At 43.4% G+C, this 21,048-nt stretch overlaps 1 protein-coding gene and 1 long non-coding RNA gene across 4 annotated transcripts in view; one reads left to right on the forward strand and one right to left on the reverse strand.

The window, feature by feature from the left end:
- The window catches only part of ARMC3 (armadillo repeat containing 3), a 102,534-nt gene that overhangs the window by 80,856 nt on the left and 630 nt on the right, over nt 1–21,048 (forward strand). For 2 of the 3 annotated variants that reach the window (XM_053260701.1, XM_053260702.1), the window contains 7 exons: nt 4,873–5,009; nt 5,898–6,066; nt 9,527–9,627; nt 11,971–12,072; nt 12,729–12,806; nt 15,272–15,469; nt 19,091–19,253. In XM_053260701.1, coding sequence (XP_053116676.1) covers nt 4,873–5,009; nt 5,898–6,066; nt 9,527–9,627; nt 11,971–12,072; nt 12,729–12,806; nt 15,272–15,469; nt 19,091–19,253 — 948 coding nt within the window. The remainder of the gene's footprint in view (nt 1–4,872; nt 5,010–5,897; nt 6,067–9,526; nt 9,628–11,970; nt 12,073–12,728; nt 12,807–15,271; nt 15,470–19,090; nt 19,254–21,048) is intronic. The other variant, XM_053260703.1, reaches the window with a different exon arrangement.
- LOC128329458 (uncharacterized) overlaps nt 1–21,048 on the reverse strand; it is a 118,349-nt gene that overhangs the window by 75,999 nt on the left and 21,302 nt on the right. The gene's annotated exons all lie outside the window — the stretch shown is intronic.

The following is a 21,048-nucleotide window of genomic DNA, read 5'->3' on the forward strand; positions in this document are numbered from 1 at the left end:
GAGGCATCTCATACGAGGATCTCTCCTTATCCTCCAGATATTATGGTTTCCTTGACAGAGCACCCACTCATCAATTCTGAGAGCTGGGGACATACACAATACAGAAACTGAAATGCGAATGCAGCACCAGCCTTAGTTTAACTCCCGAAGGGGCCACATGGCCCCTGCTCGAGAGCTAAACTAGCACCCTGCGGGGGGCGCGCCGGTCCCGCGAGACGTGGCCCCTGATTGGTCGGCAGCCTGGATTCTTTGAACCTGTTGGCCCAATGGTGGCTCCGCCCCTGTGAAGAAGGCAGTCAAAGCTGAAGAGTTGTAGTGTAGGCTGAGAGTCCAGAAGAAAGCTGGAGAAGGAGTTCAAGAAGGACAGAACTGAAGAATTGCTGGTACAGTCTGAGAGGAGATCAGAACTGGGGCTGAAAAGAACTAAGAAGTTACTGGCAGAGAGTGGAATCTCTTTGGAGAGCTGAAACCACTTGCATGCAAGGAGAAACAGTCTGGGGCTAAACTCCCCAGAACTGTGAAAGAGAGAAGGACCTGAAACTGAACAGGGAGAAGCCAGAGTTGCTGGAATCAATCCCCAAAGTAACTGCAGTGGACTCTGAGTTAGGGTCCAGTGATAGACAGGTCAGTTGGATGTGTTTTTACTACATTTCATTTGTTTCCTTGAGCTCATTTGGTGGCTGTTTTTGTAACAAACTTTTCAAAGAAACTATTTGGTTAATCTGAACTATTATTAAAGTAAAAGTTCTTGTTATTTTTAAAAGGGAATAGCTTCTGTCAGTTTTCTCCACCCCATGCTTAATGCCTTTTACCTCTCCCTCTACCCCCTATATATGCAGCAGAAGTCTGGAAGGCTGTTGTAGTAGACTAAGCCAGAGTAAGCCCAAAGCCTACTTGGTCGCAGTGGTTAAACTGAAAGGTCACAGGGCTAGTTGAGACCAAGCCGTGACAAATAGTAGCAGCACCAGGAGATCCGTGACCCGTGGTAGCACAGGAACATAGGAAGGTGCCATATACTGAGTCAGACCATAGGTCCATCTCGCTCAGTATTGTCTACACAGACTGGCAGCGGCTTCTCCAAGGTTGCAGGCAGGAATCTCTCTCAGCCCTATCTTGGAGATGCCAGGGAAGGAACAGCAGGACAGATCCTCCACATGGGGTATAAACGCCCCACTGGAATGTGAGCTGCTGGTACCAGGTCAATGGCACAGTCATAGGGTCAATGTGTCTGCCTCCTCTGGACTGAATACATCCTGATAGTCTGCATATTTATCTGCAGTCTGGGCCTGCTGTAAGCAGAAACACTGGCAATACTCCAAGGCAAATCTCACTTCTTGCTGGCTCCAGATAATGGTGGGGTCATGCTTGGCTAACCAGGTTATCCTAGTATCACAGGAAAGTGGGGGCAGGTTGCCACATTCAGTATTGGAGTCTTCTGGTGGTTTCCAAATTACATCTGCAGTGCGGGCATTTCATGATCTTTACCTGAATGAGAGTTGGTTTCTTACAGATGGGAATCTGCTGTTAGGTAACAATGGTCTGGTCAATACATGAGTTGGAGTCTCAGAGTCTATCATGGCTGAGGTGTGGAGCTGCTGTCCCCTTGGAAGGCACAGGCTGATTGGTAGGGGTATGTGTCCTAGAGGGCCAGACCAGGAGGACCCTTCACAGGTGTACCTGGCCATGGTGGGTACCATCATACTGGAGGGAATCCTCTTGGCAGGGCATGCTATTGCAAAGTGTCCAGGGGATCTGCAGTACAGGCACAGGTTTATTTGGTGGCGGCATGCCTTCTCCGGGACCAAATGAGGTCAAATTCCTCCAGGCTGTGGGTCTACCACTCATCAGGAGGCTTGAGGACTGAAGCTGTAGAAAGCAGTTTGCTACATAGGAAGCTGCCATATACTGAGTCAAACCATAGGTCCATCTAGCTCAGTATTGTCTACACAGACTGACAGCAGCTTCTCCAAGGCTGCAGGCAGGAATCTCTCTCAGCCCTATCTTGGAGATGCTACCAGGGAGGGAACTTGGAACCTTCTGCTCTTCCCAGAGCAGCAGCTCCATCCCCTGAGGGGAATATCTTGCAGTGCTCACATATCAAGTCTCCCATTTATATGCAACCAGGGTGGACCCTGTTTAGCTAAGGGGACAAATCTTGCTTGTTACCACAAGACCAGCTCTCTACTCCTGCCCAACATGATTGGGCAGCAAATCTGGGTTGCCAGTGATCTCTGCAATGGGAATTTAGCTGACCTTCTATTCATAGACACAAGGTGGGCAGGGTAATGAGCAAGTCACCCTTGCTAACTCATCTCAGATTGGGTCAGCCAGTACTACTTGAAACTGGTCCACCAAGGCCACCTTATTTAATTCCAGGTCCTGTGCACATAGATGGAAAGCACTGGCATAATCCAGCACTGAACCCACGCCCTGACGCAGGTGGCGAATCTGGCAGTTTGGCCTCCTGTTTCTGAGGGTCTTCCAAAAGCCTTCTGTAGCTCTACGAGAAACAACGCCCAATCATTTAGGCATGGGCTGTTTTGGAACAGGTATGGAGTTGCCAGTTTGGCAGCACCACCCTTTAATAGGCTGATCACAAAACATGTGCATATCCGATCTGAGGGGAAGGCTTCTGGGCATAGTTCCATGTATAACCTGCACTGTGCTAAAAAAGTGAGGAATATTCTCTGTGTCCCATAATATTTCTATGGAAGAGCTATTGGGCACTTGCCTTGGCAAGGTGTGAGGGCAAGTTGAGTAGCTGGTGCTGCTGAAGCCTCTGGTTCCTTCTGCAGCCTGCTGTTCTCAGCTGCTAGTTGTCGCAGCTGCTATTTGCCTCTTTTGCAGCAATCAAGACCTCCATTCCTGCCCTGAAGTGGCTGAAGCAAGCTGCCGTACCTGGGCGGGTCAGGTGTGGCAGGAAGCACACTGTGGGAGCAGGCAAGGCGAAGTCAAGTGAACAGGAGGTCAGGAGCTAGAGATCAGTCCATTGGGACAGGCAAAGCACTGTAGCTCCACCCTAGCCTGGAATATCTTAAAGGGGCTGTGCCCTGTTTCTTACGTGCTGGCTGCGGCATAACTATGGCCACTGGCTGTGGCATAGTTGGGTGGCTGCTGGTGGGGATTGGGATGCTTCTGCTTCATCCTTTGACTCAGAGGACTCAAGCAAGGGTGTGTGGAGGGAGTCTGCAGGTGCTGGCATTTCCATTGGTAAAGGTGAAGTCCCCTCAAAGCTTGCCTCATCCTGCGAGTTCTCTCAGTCAGAATCAGTCTCTGACCCCTTCACTCCTCTGTGTCAGACTTGGGTTCATGACCCTACCCAGCTTCAGGAGCCAATTTTGGGTTGTGTGCTAGAGAAATCTAGGCAGGGGTGGGGGGAGTGATCGTCTGTGAGATGAGATCTGGGTAGAATGGTGCCATCCTACCCAGCACATACACCCAGCACCTTAAAGAGGTAGTAGGAAGAGCTGTCCTACCCAGCTCTCATCTCACAGACCACTCCCCCTACTCCTACCTAGGTTTTCGTTAGCACATGACCAAAAATTGGGAGTGCCCACAACTCATGAAGCTGGGTGGGATTCTTGCCCTGCCCTATTAACGGTCACGTGAACAGTTCACATCCCTGCTATCCTTGAAGGTGCACAACATGAAGAAGCATCCCTGTAGCAAGGCATGTCCTTAGCTACATAAAGATGATCACACAAGCAGGAGGGCAATTTTTTTGGATCCTTCCTTTCTTTGGAAGTGCCCTGTGGGGCCCCCCCCCAAATATTTCTTGAAGGTCATTCAGCCCTCAGCAACATATTTTCGTGTGGCACTTCCAGGGAAAGGAGGGATCTGTGAAAATCCTCCTCTTTGTACAATCAACTTTACGGAGCTAAAGTAGTATCTGCTGCAGGAACATTTCTTCATGTTGCAGGACACACCGTTAGTGTCATTCACTATATGTAAGTGTACAAGAAAATTGCACGCACACACACGCACACACACACCCCACCCCAAAATAAATTCTTATGGTTTAGTTCACACAATCACAAGGATCCTGGTCAAAAAGTTAATCAGGGTTAGTGATTAACCAGCATTTAACGAGGATAGATCATCAGGATTCAATCCTGGCTAACTAGAATGGTTTGACCAGGATTGCTCTGAAATTCTGGGGTTTCACAACCAGCCCCACAGGACTCACTAATTCTGATTAACTTTTTAACCAGGATCCTCATGATTGTATATGTTTTGGGAGGGATCAGAACAGTGTATGTGTTAACTCTTAAGGCAGAATCAAAGCCAGAATAGAAGGCCACACAATCGCAACCTAGTGAATCAGCTACAGCCAGAAGCAAATTGCTGTAGTGGGGCATATTCAGCATCAATTTCCTTGATTCTCTATCAGTTCCAGTCTGCTTGATGAGCCTATACAGCAGGAGCATAGAAGCAAGTATGCCCTCATCTCCTGCTTGTGGGCTTTCCAGAGGCATCTGGTGAGCCACTGTGGGAAACGGGATGCTGGACTAGATAGGCCTTGGGCCTGATCCAGCAAGGCTCTTCTTATGCTCTTCTGTAAGCTGGATCAAATAGCAGACTGGTGCTCTTCTTCACTGGTGGATCTGTGCCAGTAAGCATCTCAACTTGGAACTTGACATTGCAAGTAAGTCCTATGCTGCTCCTTGCACACACAGAGAAAAGACTTTCCTCTACTTATCCTGGAAGGAAATGCACAATGAAGATAAATGCACAGTGAAGATACTGTGCAAATAAGGCCTTAACTGTTCAGCTTTGACCATTGCCCTATGCCTTCTACATGAACTTCACACTTGGATCAATGCAGCCTTTAGCAAGCAATGTCTTTCTTTTCTTTTTTGTTGGTCTTTTTAGTTACGGAATGCGGGTGGACTTGAGCCTCTTGTTAAGCTCCTGCATTCGAAGCATGATGAAGTCAGAAGAAATGCTTGCTGGGCCGTCATGGTTTGTGCGAGTGATGAGCTAACCGCAGCTGAAATGACCAAGCTAGGGTAAGTAGAAGGGCTGTGTGCTGAAGTGGAGGGGAGCAGTGGGTTGCTTGAAGGGGGTCTCTAGCATTGTTTTATTCTTGAATTTATATGGAGAGGAGCTTTTCACTTGTAAGATCCATGGAAATAAAGTTTGAAGAATCATTTCATAGCTTAGAAAACTAGAAAACAGCATCATTCTGATTACCCAGGCACACTCTTGCCACATTGTGAGTTGTGTATATTCTTTGCATGGTGATGGAATATTAGCATTAGAGAAGTGCACGAACCTGTTTGGAGGCCCTTTTACGGGCCTCCGAATAGTTTCGAACACTGGCCAGTTTGAATGTTCGGCGATGGTGGGAGTGTCGGACTTTAAGGGCAGGGGAGGGTGTACTTACCCTTCTCCTGCTCCCCCCGCCCCGCCACTGGCACTCAGTTCCTGTAAGATCCTTCAAGGCGTGCACTATACCTCCCTCCTGCCCCTTCTCCTCTCTGGCCGGAAGTGGCTGGAAGTACCTGGCATACGTGCGTGCGTCTCACCCACTACTTCTGGCCAAGGAGCGGAAGGGTCGTCAGAGGTGTGTGCTGCTGCCCTGAATGATTTTACAGGAACTGAGAGCCGGTGGGAGGGAAACGGGGGGAGGGGTAAGTGCACCCTCCCCCGCCCTTAAAGTCCGGCCCCCTTCGAACCACCCCTGCCTGGTTCCATACACATCCCTAGTTAGTATTCCCCCACTGTATTGGGTTCCCTTCCTCTGAAGGAGGCCTTCCTCTGGAAGAAGCGCCTTCTGTTAGAGGAAGCGGGGAGAAACCTTTGGATACAACCCATTGTATTTAGTAAATGTTCTTTCTAACAAATTGTACATGGAAAAACTTTTTTTTTTTAAATTGTCCTTTGTTTTAAAACAGTGCTTTAGATATTCTTGAAGAAATTAACCTATCATTTGGGCGTAAAAATAACTTCAGTGAAGCAGCTTTGGAAAAGATCCTTGACCACAACCTCCCGCAGAAATATAGTCAATCAGGATATTTATCACCCAGTAACATAATTTCTGATGGGTTCTATGATTATGGACAGGTAAATAACATTTAGTATCTGTTAGAAAACTTGGGCAGGGGGGCTGTCACTTATCTTCTCATTAAGACAAAATATTTGGGTTCTGTAATCCCTTAACATCAACAGTGCCCGAAGAATTAATAGCAGGCTTCACATCCATGAAACTACCCTTCTCGCCTCTCTTTTCTTCTCCTTTCTGGCTTATTACTCTCATTTCCTTAAATCCAGTATGACACACTACAATTACTGTTTTCAAAAGGTGGCTGACATGATGCATAGTGTCATGGCTATGCTGTGTGCCATGTTGGAAGTCTTGTGGACTCATAAGGCCTCAGTGCTGTAGGGAATGCAGAGTTGTCACACTCCCATTTGTGACAATGGGAGTGACTGTGGGAGCCCTGATTGAACTGCTCATTCCCAGCAGCCTTGGAGCTGCCTTATGAGTCCGCAACAGCTCTGATGCAGTGCGCAGTGATGTTGTACCACTGCACATCATGTCAGTCAACGTTCTGGGGAATCGTGCGCTTCCTTAGGAGTTTACCAATGAGAAGATAGTAATGCCAAACAAGTTTCCCAGCAAGGCAGAACCCAACATATTAATTTCTTCCTGCAAAGCTGAGCTTCAGAGGAGTATTAAAGGTGTTTTAGAATGCACTGTCTGGTCACGTGGAGTGATGCTGAGGCCCAAAAGGCCTGGCCAGTCTCCTGCATGAATTGAGGAGAACTTGCTCCAGAGTGCTCTGCAGTGTGCTGGGATTCAGTGGCCGATGCTCACAGGGCTTCATCAGCACTAATGGAAAGCGGGAAGGCTTCCTTGAAAGTAAAGTGTGCCGTCAAGTCATTGTCGATTCCTGGTGCCCACGGAGACCTGTGGTTGTCTTTGGCAGAATGCAGCAAGGGTTTACTATTGCCATCTCCCATGCAGTATGAGATGATGCCTTTCAGCATCTTCCTATATCGCTGCTGCCCAATATAGGTGTTTCCCATAGTCTGGGAAACATAGCAGCGGGGATTTGAACCAGCAACCTATGGCTTGCTAGTCAAGTCATTTCCCTGCTGCACCCTTAGGTAGATTTCCTTGAAAGTAGAGAGTTTGAAAATAATTGCTCTACAGCCAGCCTGCTTAACCTAGGCCTCCCAGCTTTTTTTGGACTACAACTCCCATAATTTCCAGCTGCAGTGACCAGTAGTCAGGAATTATGGGAATTGTAGGCCAACATCTGCAAGGGGGGACAAGGTTGAGCAGCCCTGCTCTACAGCAAGAGGGTACTAATTGTAACTGGGGCACTTCCTGAAGGCATTTCCTGTTGCTTAGAAAGATCAAGGGAAACAATCCATACTTGCAGTGCAAGGAAGTTATTTGTTAGTCAGTTTCAACAATGGTAATTTTTTTGATGCTGTAAGTCCTAGTGAGCCAGGACTGAAACCAGTCATTTGCTACTTTAAAAACAACAACAAAAACTTGGTTTTCCTTTTCTAGACTTGACATATTATTTTCCTGGATATGATATATTATTTGATACTAGTAGGTGAGGACCGTTGTTGACCAGGCATAGTCATTTTGGATAGATTACACTTATAATTATAAGTTCTAATCCCATTGGAAATAATGGCTTACTCTTGCACAACTCCTGTTGTGCAATCTTCATGTTTTTGCAGATTGCAAACAGACAGTATATCAGCCAGTTTCTTTAATTTTAAATGCATACATGTCCTTTCACAATTATTTTACTTCCATTCTCTTTAATCATGCTTTAGTTTTTATTAAACAGGCACATACCATGTTGTGTGTGCTTTTTAAAGGTAAACAACCAAGTAAGCAGTATGAATATCTTAAAACAACACTTTGCACTTTTTATTAACACTGGGCAGCATCCAGACTAGTCTGTCATAATTAAGCGCAGGGGCGTATCTAGGGGTAGGGCAGGCAGGGCATGTGCCCCGGGCGCCACTTGAAGGGGGCACCATTTTGTAAAAAATTTTTTTTTTAAAAAAATGGCTGCCAAAAACAAAATGGCCACCGTGCATGCTCAAATGGCCTCTGTGAGGCTCTAGGTCATGCCAGGCTTTGCAGAGGCCATTTGAGCATGTGCGGTGGCCATTTTGTTTTCAGTGGCCTTTAAAAAAAAAAAGATTATTTTTAAAAACGGCCACTGCACATGCTCAAATGGTCCCTGCGAGGCCCTAGAGGCCAGCGGGGTGAGGGGGAATCTTTGCAAACCCCCCAGCCTTTAGGAAGCCCCCCAAAGGGGCTACAGGGAAAAATAATAATAATAAAAATATAATATAAGACACTGTACACATATTCAGATTGGCACTATGTACAGAGAATCAGGGCTTGTGAATACTGAGCTGACGCGTAAGAGCTAGGATTGTATTCATTTGCTCTTACTTTGCTTCTTGTGATAAGTGAGTTAAATGTGATGTCTTGCTAATATGGCTATTAATGGTGAGTTTGTCTTTGAATCAGTGTGAAACCCTTAATATTAAGGCCCACTGGGAGTTTCTTGCTCTCTTTCTCTCATTTTAACTGTCTTTCTGAAAGACTAGAATATATTCCAAGCAGTGATACAGTTTACTCTGCATATCCTTTAATTATTTACAGAGTATCTGGGAAAAGTCAAATTCTCCATTGATTTTTAAAACTTATGTAATGGTGATGCAACAATGCATAGTAGAGAATTAGACAGGCACTTCTGTTTAGTTTTCCAAGTACATCACATAGTATTTGGGTATTTCATGAGCCCCCACATACTGAAATTTGTAGTTTTCCAGCATTTTTTGGTCTGGCTAAGTCCACTGCTAAATAGTTTTTGAAATATTAAAAGATTAACGAGCTTGACTTGTATTTTTCAGCTGATATTATGGTAAAGTAATCTGAAAGATGGGTGTCAGATGCTTGGACAGGGGGCGCAATTTCAGTGTTTGCCCTAGGCGCTATTTTCCCTAGATACACCTCTGACTAAGCGGCATTAATCCCAATGAGACTTAGTCATGACTTACTTTGTCTGGATGCTGCCCATTGTTTAACATCATTTGAAGGGAAAGCTGATTTTATAGTGTTGCTGGTCTCAATAGAAAAATCACTCAAAATGTTAATAGCAATAGCACTTACATTTATATACCGCTCTATAGCCGGAGCTCTCTAAGCGGTTTACAATGATTTAGCATATTGCCCCCAACATTCTGGGTACTCATTTTACCGACCTCGGAAGGATGGAAGGCTGAGTCAACCTTGAGCCCCTGGTCAGGATCGAACTTGCAGCCTTCTGGTTACAGGGCGGCAGTTTTACCACTGCACCACCAGGGGCTCCTGTTAACCAAGTTAAGAATTTATTTTCTTTTACAAAAATATTTCTGTCAAAACCTCTTTCCTATGAAAAATTTGATTTTATCTGATTTTATGATGACATTTCTAACTGCTCAGACTATTTGTGAGTTCTGATTATATCTCTTGTGCTTCATTTTAAATTTCCTGAAGGTAAAACCTGGTGTAAAACTATTATCTCTGGAGGAACTCAGTTCTCAGGAGCTGAATGACCATCGTGCTATAATCTTAGTAAATGTTAAATCATCAGAACCGTGAGTCTCCTAAAATCTACTTTGACTTGAATTGTGTGCTGCATGAGGTAGAGGAGTGTTTACTTAAGACATATAGAACTGTCTCATTTTGAAGCCAGGTCTAAACTTAGTAATGTCTATCCTGGCCTAAATAGCGGGGCTGAGGGGGAATGAACACCTTAGCTAAAAGGCTATAGGAGAGCATGTTTGGATAAAATTGGGAGAAGTTAGGGCAGGGGTGGGCAAACTTGGCCTTCCAGCTGTTGAACTACAACCTTCATTACTCCTAGCCACAATTTATTGTGGGCTGGGAATGATGGGAGTTGTAGTTCAACGACAGTTGAAGGACCAAGTTTGCCCACCCATGAGTTAGGGGGTGTCTTGTGGATTTCATTAAGGCCTCTGCACCTTCCCCCTACCCAATAATTTGAATATTGCCCTGATTAGCAGCAGCTCTGTAGGGTGTTCGGCAGAAATATTCTCCTAGCTTGCTACCTGGGATAATCCTTTAATTGAAGATTCCAGGAAATGACATGGGACCTTCTGCACCCAAAGGCTGTACCTCTCTGCCACTAAGCTATTTTGATACATTGATATTCCATCCTTCCTCCAAAGCAGAGACTTTCCCTACTTTATCCCCACAGTCACTGGTAAGATCAGTTATGCCCAAGGTCATGCAGTGAGTTTCATGGTTGAGCAGGGATTTGAGCCCAGGTCTCCTCAATCAATGTCCTACCCTCAACCCAGTACACTACCCTGGCACCACCACCCTTTTATGGCTTATCCCCTTCCTTATTCTCCTATTATTTCTCTTTCTGACCCATCCGCAAGACAGAGACCAAAATGAGAAAGGATTAAATGCCGAGTGTGATGGGATAACTGTAGCAGAAAAACACTTCCACTTATTCCTGACCACTAAATACTTCTTCATATAGAAAACTGGTAAAGAATTTGTGGAAGATACCCAAGCTCAGGATTTGTTGGATCAATGGAAAGAGGGAAGTTCCACCAAGAATGTCTTCCTGTGTGCCTTGACTGGTTTAACTTGCTGCCCAGAAAACACTATTAGGTGGCCATTCTCAACAGAACCTAGACAATGTAAGGGGACATAGGGTAAGGTGTGATCTCGAACATTGTAGGGCCCAAGCTATGGCTAATAGGCTAGCTTGCTAGTGGGTTTATGAGAAAGAGACTTGGGAGCCTTTCCTCCCTTCATTGGTCCCCTGAAGCTAATGATTGGGATTTCAGGTGGCATACATCCAGGGGTGTGGGGACAATGGCGCAAGGGGGGACAACAGTCCCTGGGATACCAGGGTCTGGGGGGTGTCACTGGGGCACCCCCTTGCCCCCTCCTGCACCCTGTCAGTGAATGAAGTGCTGGCTGGCTGGAAGCATGAGATGCACCCCACTCCATTGGAACACCTGCTGGCTCGGGGCTTCTTTCCCTGCCTCACTCCCAGTGAGGGGGGGGGGGGCGAAACGCTGAGTGGGCAGAATTGGGAGAGGGTCCGAAGGACCGTCTTCCAGGCAGTGGTCATGCCCCCTGCACTCTCAGAGAGGGAGAGAAAGGAGTTCCCTGCCAGTGATCCAACAAACCGCTGACTGAGGAGACTCTGCAGGGAGACTAAGTGGCCCATCCCCAGTACTGGCCACGCCCCCCGAATCTGACATTGATTCTGTTGGAGATGAATTTCCAGTGCATCGACCTTTTTGCACCAACTGTCCTAATGACCACTAGGGGCATTGGGAGTAGAGACAGTGAGTCAGGGTCTCCCTATCTGGCCCTACTCTATGACCCCTGAACTGACTCTGCAGGACTTCCCGTTCCTTTCCTCCTAGAGAGCAGATAGAAACATCTCTCTCTCTCTCCTTACCTATCCATTATGTAGTCCTTTAGATTAGAGATCGGTCTTTCCTATCTAAGTGTATTTAACCAATAAATATTTAGTGTTTAGTCATACAAGGATCACCATGTCTTTTCTCTAAATAGCTGCAATATCCAAACCATCCTCAGTGGAGTGTGTGCTCATTCTTTAGTGCTCTGCTGTTTTACCTATTGTGGGTAAAAATCAACAACCTCTAACAGATTCAAGGGGCATGGTTTGGGTGCACACGTGCCAAGACACATTCATGGAGGACAAGTTTGTCAATGCTTACGAGTCCATGACTACCTCTATGTTCAGAAGCAAAATGCCTCCAAACATCAGTTGCAGGGAAGCAATGGCAGGAGAGGGGGCATGCCTTCATCTCCTGGTTATATTGCTTGCCAAGGCATCTGGTGGGCCACTGTGAAATTAGGGTGCTGGACTAGATAGGCCTTAGGCCTGATCCAGCAAAGCTCTTCCTATGTTCTTATCATTTCAGAGAACCAACTCCTTCTACAGTGGAGGAAAAGATACAAGAGCTTAGCACCCGAACTGGGATTTCTACTAGTGCTTTAAGAAAAAGTAGTAAAGAAAAAACCAGGTATGGATTTGAGTTTTATAATTGCTCTAGATGGGATAAATTCTAAATGAAGAAATTATGCTGATTTCACTCAGTGGCTGACATCCAGACTAGCCTTGCACTGGTTCAACAGTGCTGACTTCTATACTAATGCAGCCCCGTCGTGCAAGTTAAGGAAGGGGTGACTTTGTGAGCTGCCCTGAGTCATTTTGGATTGGGCAGTATACAAATGAAATAAATAAATAAAATAAAATAATGGCACTTCACAAAAACATGGGAATGTGTGCCTGGCATGTCATATGCAGGTTGTTTGAGAGCCATCAAATGAAGTCTGTACTTCTGTGTGAAGGAATTTAGAAAGAGGACTAGGAACCGATGAGCCACAGGAAGATGGAAGATATTGGATAAAGTCATAGGAATGAAACTCTTAAGGGAATGGAAGCCGTGAAGGCTTCTTTCCAATATTTGCTTATGTGTGTGTAGCGGGGTGGGTTCCCCCACCCCCAAATTCAACTGCATTCTTTTCCTTTTCCTTTGGTTTTGCTTGGAAAGCATCTGGGGATTCCTAACATCACGTATGTTGCTCTCTGTGTGTGATGTGTGCACAAACCCTCTTAAGAATTTCTATGCTTTAGAAAAATGAAGGCAAAATGGGCTAATATTTGTAATCTTGATAGTTCAACAGAGGAGAAGCCAGACTCTCCAGGACGGTCTTCTTCAATCAGTAAAAGCAGTGCTAGAGAGAAAGGATCAAGGTCTGTATCTTAGATGATCCACCTCCATACTTATTCTTATTAAGGGCTAAAGTGCAAAAACATTAACAGGTAATAAATGCAACTATTTTTAAACTAGACCTTTGTCTAGATGAACTCATATGGCTGAGGCCCTGAATCCAGGGTGTATGGCGGGGGAAGAGAGTGCAAATGAAGATTGTGCAGAGAAATATCCATAGTGATTCCATTTAATTTGGGATTTTGGTTGAGCATCTAGTCTAACAGTTGCTGGCTTTGGAGTAGCTAACGTTGTGATACCCCAGCCCAACAGCTTTCTTGATTCCTTTGTTCTTATTTTTTGCATACTTCTAAGTTCCAAGATTGTAAAAAGGGAACTCTTTGCATGCGTAGGAACATTACTGAGCTTAAATCACCAGGATTATACAGGATCCTGATCTGTTTCCTTACAGCCATGATTTTGCAACTGGTTTCATCAGTATTGTAGAACTATAATACTATAAACGATAAGCTTTTTATTATAGCCCTGTGACCAAGTCTGTGGTGCTGTGGTTCACTCAAGTTTTTAACATCAAGCCTTCCAGGTAATGCCACCTAATGGTGCAGTGGGGAAATGCTTGACTAACAAGCAGAAGGTTGCCAGTTTGAAACCCCACTGGCACTATATCAGGCAGCAGCAGTATAGGAAGATGCTGAAAGGCATCATCTCATACTGTGCAGGAGGAGGCAATGGTAAACCCCTCCTGTATTCTACCAAGAGAAAACCGCAGGGCTCTGTGGGTGCCAGGAGTCAAAATCGACTTGACAGCACACTTTCACTTCACTTCACTTCCAGGTACCTTGGATGGATTACTTTCCCTAAAAGTGGTACATTTGTTGGTAACCTCCAGACTTGACTTCTGTAATGCACTCTACATGGGGCTGGCTTTGTACGTAGTCCGGAAACTTCTGTTGGTTGAGAATGCGGCAGCCAGTTTGGTTTCTGGGTCATCTCGGAGAGATCACGTTACTCCTCTGTTGATGGAGCTACATTGGCTGCCAATAGGTTTCTGGGCAAAATACAAAGTGCTAGTTATAACTTACAAAGCCCTAAACGGCTTAGGCCCTGGGTATTTAAAAGAACATCTTCTTCGCTATGTGCCCCACCGCCCATTGAGGTCACTTGAGGAGGTCCGTCTCCAGTTGCCGCCAACTCGTTTGGTGGCTACACAGAGACGGGCCTTCTCAGCTGCTGCCCCAAGATTGTGGAATGCACTCCCTACTAACATACAATCCTCCCCATCTCTGGCAATTTTTAAGAAACTTCTGAAAACACATCTCTTTAACCAACCTTTCTCAGCTTTTTAAAACTTATTTTTAAATTGTTTTGGCTATTTAATTGGTGTTTTATGATGTTTTAATTGTTAACTATTATTTTATGCAGTTTATAATTTTTGTTTTAATTGTTAATTGATTTTAATGGTGTTTTAATGTAAACCACCCTGAGCCTTTTGGAAGGGCGGTATAAGCATTTTAATAATAAATAAATAAATAAATAAATAAAATAAAGAATACCGTAAAGCTTTTTATTAGCCCGTTTAGATACATTGTGTGCGGCTGTGCTTGCAGAAAGATTTAAGAAGGGTCTGTACACAGAGTGCCTATGTCTGCGTATAATACCGTTGTCCCTCGCCAACCACAAGGGTTCCGTTCTGGAACCATTCCAGGAAACCCTCGTGGTTGGCAAATTCGCAGTTGGGAACCAATAGGGAATGATTGAAAATGGGGGTTAGGGGAATCACGGTCATGAAATGGTAGAAAAATACAGTAAAAAATAGAAAAAACACCCCAATTCCCAACCCCCCCCCCCAAACCTTCCACCAAACCGCAGATACTCAGGTCGCAGTTGGCGAGGGCGGTTACAATTTCCCAGTCACGGATACTCAAATCCACAATTGGAAAAACCGCAGTTGACGAGGGGCAACTGTACAGGAAATATTGAAACAGCTCATCTTTTGTTATACTGCAATTTTTATAATGATTTTCAGAGTTATTATTTTCATGATAAGATGGTTAGAATGTTTGCTATTAATTAATTATTATACTTAATATTATTAAGTATTTATTATACTTAATAAATTATTAAGTATACTTAATAATTATTATACTTAAGCTGTTAATACATTATTATACTTAAGCTGTTTGACTAGTACTATGCAAGTATTATTTAATGTTTCTTCCTTTCTCTGTTCTGTGATTGAAATAATGATTGATGATTGCTTGATTCATCATTTCTTATGGGTTCCAGAGTGCTACTGTTTCCTGATTAGTATAGTTAACACAAATTGATTGACTGATTGATTAAGTGCTGTCAGTGTCGATTCCTAGCAACCACATAGATTCTCTCGCTAATATAAATACCATTATATTTAATGGCTGTTGATGCACATTCATTGGACAGCTCAAGATTCAAACTTGTGTTGTTGGTTTTGTTTGCTTGTTTACTGAAGAAAGGGGAAAGGCAAAAAAGAAGAAGAAAAACCAAAAGAAGAAGAAATAGAACCAATGTCTAAAATAGTTGAAGTAGTTCCTGAAAAGGCCTTATGGCTCCCCCCTTTTGACCCTTTTTTAATGGATTACATCACTGAGGTTTCAAGAACAATTCTGCCACTACCAACCACCAAGGAACAGGTTGTAACCCTTGCACAGTGAGTATTGGAATCCACCCCCAGCACAGTAACTCCAGTGACTGTTGCTAGTGTCTGTCTTGTGTTTCTTTTTAGATTGTGAGCCCTTTGGGGACAGGGAGCCATCTTTTTTTTTAAAATTAAATTTTTATTAATTTTAACAATAATCATTCACAGCACATTAAACAAATATGGACTTCCCGCTCACACCTCCTCATGAATCACCAACTATAGAATTAACCCTTGCTATAATAATAATTCAAAACATAGATTTAAACTTTACAAACACAATTTTGATCTACTCAACCTGCTAATATTACTAAATTTCAAACCCTGTTGTAAAATCAATATTAGGAAAATAGTTCTTTAAATACTATAAAAATGGTTTCCAATCTTCTTTAAAACATTCTAAATTTTGGTCTCTTATCAATACTGTAAGTTTTTCCATCTCCGCATATTCCAAAAATTTTATCAGCCAATCTTCCTTTGAAGGCAGTTCATTGCTCTTCCATTTCTGTGCATATATTATTCTGGCCGCCGGGACAGGGAGCCATCTTATTTATTTGTTATTTCTCTGTATAAACTGTCCTGACCTATTTTTGGAAGGGCGGTATAAAAATTGAATGTATTATTATTTATTTACACAGTCAGACAAGTGTTATTGACTGGTTTGTTTTATCCAGACATCGAGTCCTTCCCAAGGACCTGGGATGGCTGAATTTTATTGTCAATGTTGTTACTGCTGTTACAGATATCGTCGCAGAATATAGGCTGTTCCCGGTAAAGTTGCTTTTTATAATTGGCTGATGGTGATTTCTGTGGCCCCTATGGTGTTGAGGTGCTCCTCAAGGTCTTTTGGAACTGCACCCAGGGCGCCAATTACCACTGGGATTATTTTGGTCTTTATCTGCCACAGCCTTTCAATTTCAATTTGTAGATCTTTGTATTTGGTGATTTTTTTCTATTTCTTTTTCTTCTATTCTGCTATCCCCTGGTATTGCTATGTCGATTATTTTAACTTGTTTTTCTTTCTTCTCGACTGCAGTTATATCTGGTGTATTGTGTGGCAGATGTTTGTCTGTTTGTAGTCGGAAGTCCCATAATATTTTTACATCTTCATTTTCTTCAACTTTTTCAATGTTATGGTCCCATCAATTTTTGGTTACAGGTAGCTTGTATTTTTCACAGATGTTCCAGTGTATCATCCCTGCTACCTTGTCATGCCTTTGTTTGTAGTCAGTCTGTGCGATCTTTTTACAACAGCTGTTTAGGTGGTCCATGGTTTCATCTGCTTCTTTACAAAGGCGGCGCTTGCTGTTTGTTGTTGACTTTTCTACTTTTGCTCTTATTGCATTTGTTCTTAGTGCCTGTTCTTGTGCAGCCAGTATTAAACCCTCTGTTACTTTCTTCAAGTTGCCATTCTTAAGCCATTGCCAGGTCTTGGTGATGTCTGATTTTCCACTTATATTGTGATTATTATTATTATTATTATTATTATTATTATTATTATTATTATTAATGTGAATTTAAAATAAATACTTCTGAAAAAGCATTTTGCCATAGGAATTTACCAACCAAAATCTTTCTCTGTTACCTGCTTCACCTTGCCACCAACTCGGAGAAGCCATACATGCTTACTCAGTCTTATGGGTCCCCTTATAGCAGGGGTAGGATACCTTGGCATTCCAGCTGTTGGTGAGAATTGTAGCACCAGCTGGAGAGCTAAAGATGCCTACTCCTGTTTTATAGTCTGCCTTTCTCTGCAGAAAAGATCCCAAGTAGCTTACAGTTTCACATAAAAATGCAAAGGTAAAATGAAACTGTAAAATAATCAATATAAACTGAAAACATCTAAACACAAAGGAATTATGTGATTTTTTAAAAAAGAAAAATTGTTTTTTCTCACGCAAATTTAATCAGTTGATTAATCGGCTAAGATTTCTTGAATTCGGCAACAGCCCAAAAAATAACCTTTGCAGCAAGAAACCTCTGCCTGCTGTCTTGAACCCCTCCCCCGATTCTGTGGGTATGCAGAGCTGTGACGGTTCATATGGTGCCATGTCAAAGTACAGGAGACTCACCAATAAGGTGTGTTTAGCTTCCGCAGTTTTGACCTATTGTGGGCAACTTCCTGGTACACAAATTTAGTTACTGTAGAGGTAGTTTTGGTCTTTTGCAGGGTTTTCTGGTTGAGATGTAAAAGTTGAAGGGAAAATGAGCAGCCATGCCGCTTCTCAGCTGAGAAGGGGTTGGGGATTTAAAAGTTAAAGAGGTTTTCCCAGCCACTTCTTAGCTGAGAAGCAATGGTGGACTGCTCATTCATTTTAACTTTTAAATTCCCAGCTCCATTAATGAGTTTCCCCACCACTTTTCAACTGAGAAGGGGTTGGAGATTTAAAAGTTAACGCAAATGAGCAGCCACGTACAAAGAAGAGTTTTCACATTTTAATCTGCCAGCAATGTTCAGTGTACTTAGAACCAGAATACTAAAGAGATAAAATGAGAATAATAAATTTTTTACTTGCTATATATATTGTTGTGTGCTTCTGTACTGAGAACCTAAGGGCAAGTTCACATTTTATGCATATGGAGGTTGCTTTCATAGGCTGCATTGACAATGCTGGCATGGAGAGCGATCACATGAATTGCTGAAAAGTGATTACTTCCTACATATGCTAGTGGAGTGGTGTTGGGAGCAAGGGAGAGCCTGTGTGCAATGTACTGATTAGCATGTTGAACTAGAACCAGCGAAACCTAGACTCAGATTCCCACCTATAGCCAGGAAGGTCACTGAATTTCAGTCATTCTCTCTTAGCCTAACTTACCTCACAGGGTTATGGTGAGGATAAAAGTAGGATGGTAGCCTATGAGTGCTACCCACACTGTGGGAGCTTCTTTCCTTCAAGAAAGGCTTAAATGAACCGGTTCTATTTAAATAAAGAAAAGAAGCTGCCACACTGCTTCAGTAAAATATAAACTGGCTCTTAGAAATAGGGACTGAAGATTTATTATTTTTTATGCATCTATATCTCATTCTTCCTCTAAGGAGTCCAAAGCAGTCTACATGGTTTATGTTTATCCTTACAGCATCCCTGTGAGGTAGGTTAGGCTGAGTCACCCAGTGACTCATGACTGAACAGGTAAATATGACTGAACAGGGATTTGAATTAGAGTATTCCTGCTCCTAGTCTAACCACTACACCATGCTTACAAGGCCAAACAGGCTGGAGAGTGTGTCTCAGATCACACTGCATGCAAATAGCCAAAACCACTGCCCTCTCTGCCTGTTTCTTCTTCTTTGGCTACTCCTGTCCTTGAGTAGTCTATTATAAAAATGTGGAAAGACTCAGAACATTCTGGAATTAAAAGGTAAGAATTGTCTGGCCAGATCCATCCATCTAGTCCAGCCAAATTAAGCAGCTGCCCCTGGGTCCTCAGTCTGAGCTCTGGCCTTTCTCTGCCATTTGTCCCCAGCATTTGGTACTCAGAAATACAGTATTCTGCTCCCATTCTGGATCAATTCATAAAATGAATCCACAAGAAGTGCTACCCAAATATTCCTGTAGAAGTAGTTTTAATACTAAGCCTCATAAATATGATAGAAAGGATTGTTTTATTTTGTCTCGGTGGACTTGAAAATAGGTATGTTGCAGACAAAATGGGAGGTCCAATCCAAAGAGACAAGTTGCATGAATTCAGCTGGGAACTTCATCTTAGTGAAATCGAATATGAACTGAAATGCAACGTTGTGCCTATTGGGAAGATCAACAAAGGCACCTTCTACCACAGGGCTTTGCTTTTCAAGGTAAAGTAAATTACTCCAGCACGTTATCTGATTGAGAAATCCTGTTGTTGTTGCACAAGTTTCATTTTAATAAGTAGATAGCACAAGTGAATGTATCTCAACTGCAATATAATCTTGCTGCAGTGTTGTTCAAGCCTTATTTATTTATGTACTTACGGTAAGTCATTGTGTGGTTAGCCAATACTGATTTCCCATCAAACAAAAAGGTAGCGGCATTGCTATTCTGTTAATATTCTAGTTATAAGCACCATCTAAAATTGTTAGCATAGAGATACAGGTGAATCTAATACAGGACCAGATAGAAGGCAAAAAGATGAATGGCCATATTGGCACTCCCCACTTCAGATCTCATTTCAGCTACAAACACATTGGGGGGCCTTAGGCAAGCCACAATATCCAAGCCTTATTTGTCCCATTTGTAATGCGGTGATAACAATAGCCCGATTATGTTGTACAAGTGTACAGATGTCTGTATACGTATACATGTGTTTATATGAATGACTGTACCTATGTTCCTTTTAAAGGTGAACCTGAATACAGGTACTTCAAATGCATGGTACAGTTAGGAAATGTCCTTCTATATTTATATTCAACATAACATATGAATGACTGTACCTGTGTACAGATCTGTACCTATGTGCACTGTATACTCATTGTACGAGTGCTGAACATAACATGTGAATGGGTCTAATACTGACTTACCTGACAGGGTAGGTCATAAAGAATCCTTATGATTGCGAAGATAACATTTGGGAATGATGGGGCTGTAGCTCAGAGGTAGAGCATCTGCTTGCATGCAGAAGGTCCCCGGTTCACTCCCTGGCATCTCCAGGTAGGGCTGGGAGAGACTCCTGCCTGAAACCTTGGAGAGCCACTGCCAGTCAGTGTAGACAGTACTGAGCAAGGTGGACCAATGGTCTGTCTCAGTATAACAACAACAACAACAAATATTTATATACTGCTTCTCAACAAAAGTTTCGAAAGCGGTTCACATAGCGAGGCAGTTTCTTCTATAACCTATGTAAGCACTTTGAGCAATTGGGGAGAGCATTATATAAATAATGGCTGACATACTATGTGATGTTACATGCATGTTGAAATGTAGCATTTGCGCTGTGTAAGTATTCTCTCACACAACAATTACTCAAAAAGAGCTACACAACAGTATAGTCATTAGGGATGTGCACGAACACATCTGTGGGGCTCCTTATCTAAATGCTCGTGTCTCCTTGCAGCCCTGGTCAGCATCCTACCAGAAGTGGCTGATGCACATGCGCATCAGTAGGACTTCTGGTAGGATCGAAAGGAAGTATGCTGCAGCCCTGCAGCAGCGACTTTGGGGAGAGTGCCGGAGGGGGAGGTAAGAGCACCCTCTTATCCGACACTAGTCAGAACAAGCAGTAGTGCAAGCAGTGCTTCCACTTATTTCCCCATTGCCCCAAATGGGGTAATGCCCCCACCTGCAGCCTGAACTGATACAATCCAGGACAACATTTACCCCCTGTTTTTGTTGAATGTATAAACTAGCCTATAGTCCACAGCAGGATGTACCACATCCCTATTCTGAACATGTGGATCAGCCCTTGAAAGCTAATAACTTATCTCTTCCAAGAACTGTCTCCATTTTCAACCAATCCACATGGCTGCCTTAAAGGGAGGGATGAGACAAGAAGTCCTTCTCCATTGGCTCAGTGGAACCAATTGCCATTTGGCTCCTCCCTGCCTCCAGAACTTATGCAGCAGCCATGGTACTTGGATTTGCTCATTTTCCTCCTCTCTCCCTGTCCTTTCCGCC

The sequence above is a fragment of the Hemicordylus capensis genome, chromosome 6 (assembly GCF_027244095.1).
Source record: "Hemicordylus capensis ecotype Gifberg chromosome 6, rHemCap1.1.pri, whole genome shotgun sequence".
NCBI lineage: Eukaryota > Metazoa > Chordata > Lepidosauria > Squamata > Cordylidae > Hemicordylus > Hemicordylus capensis.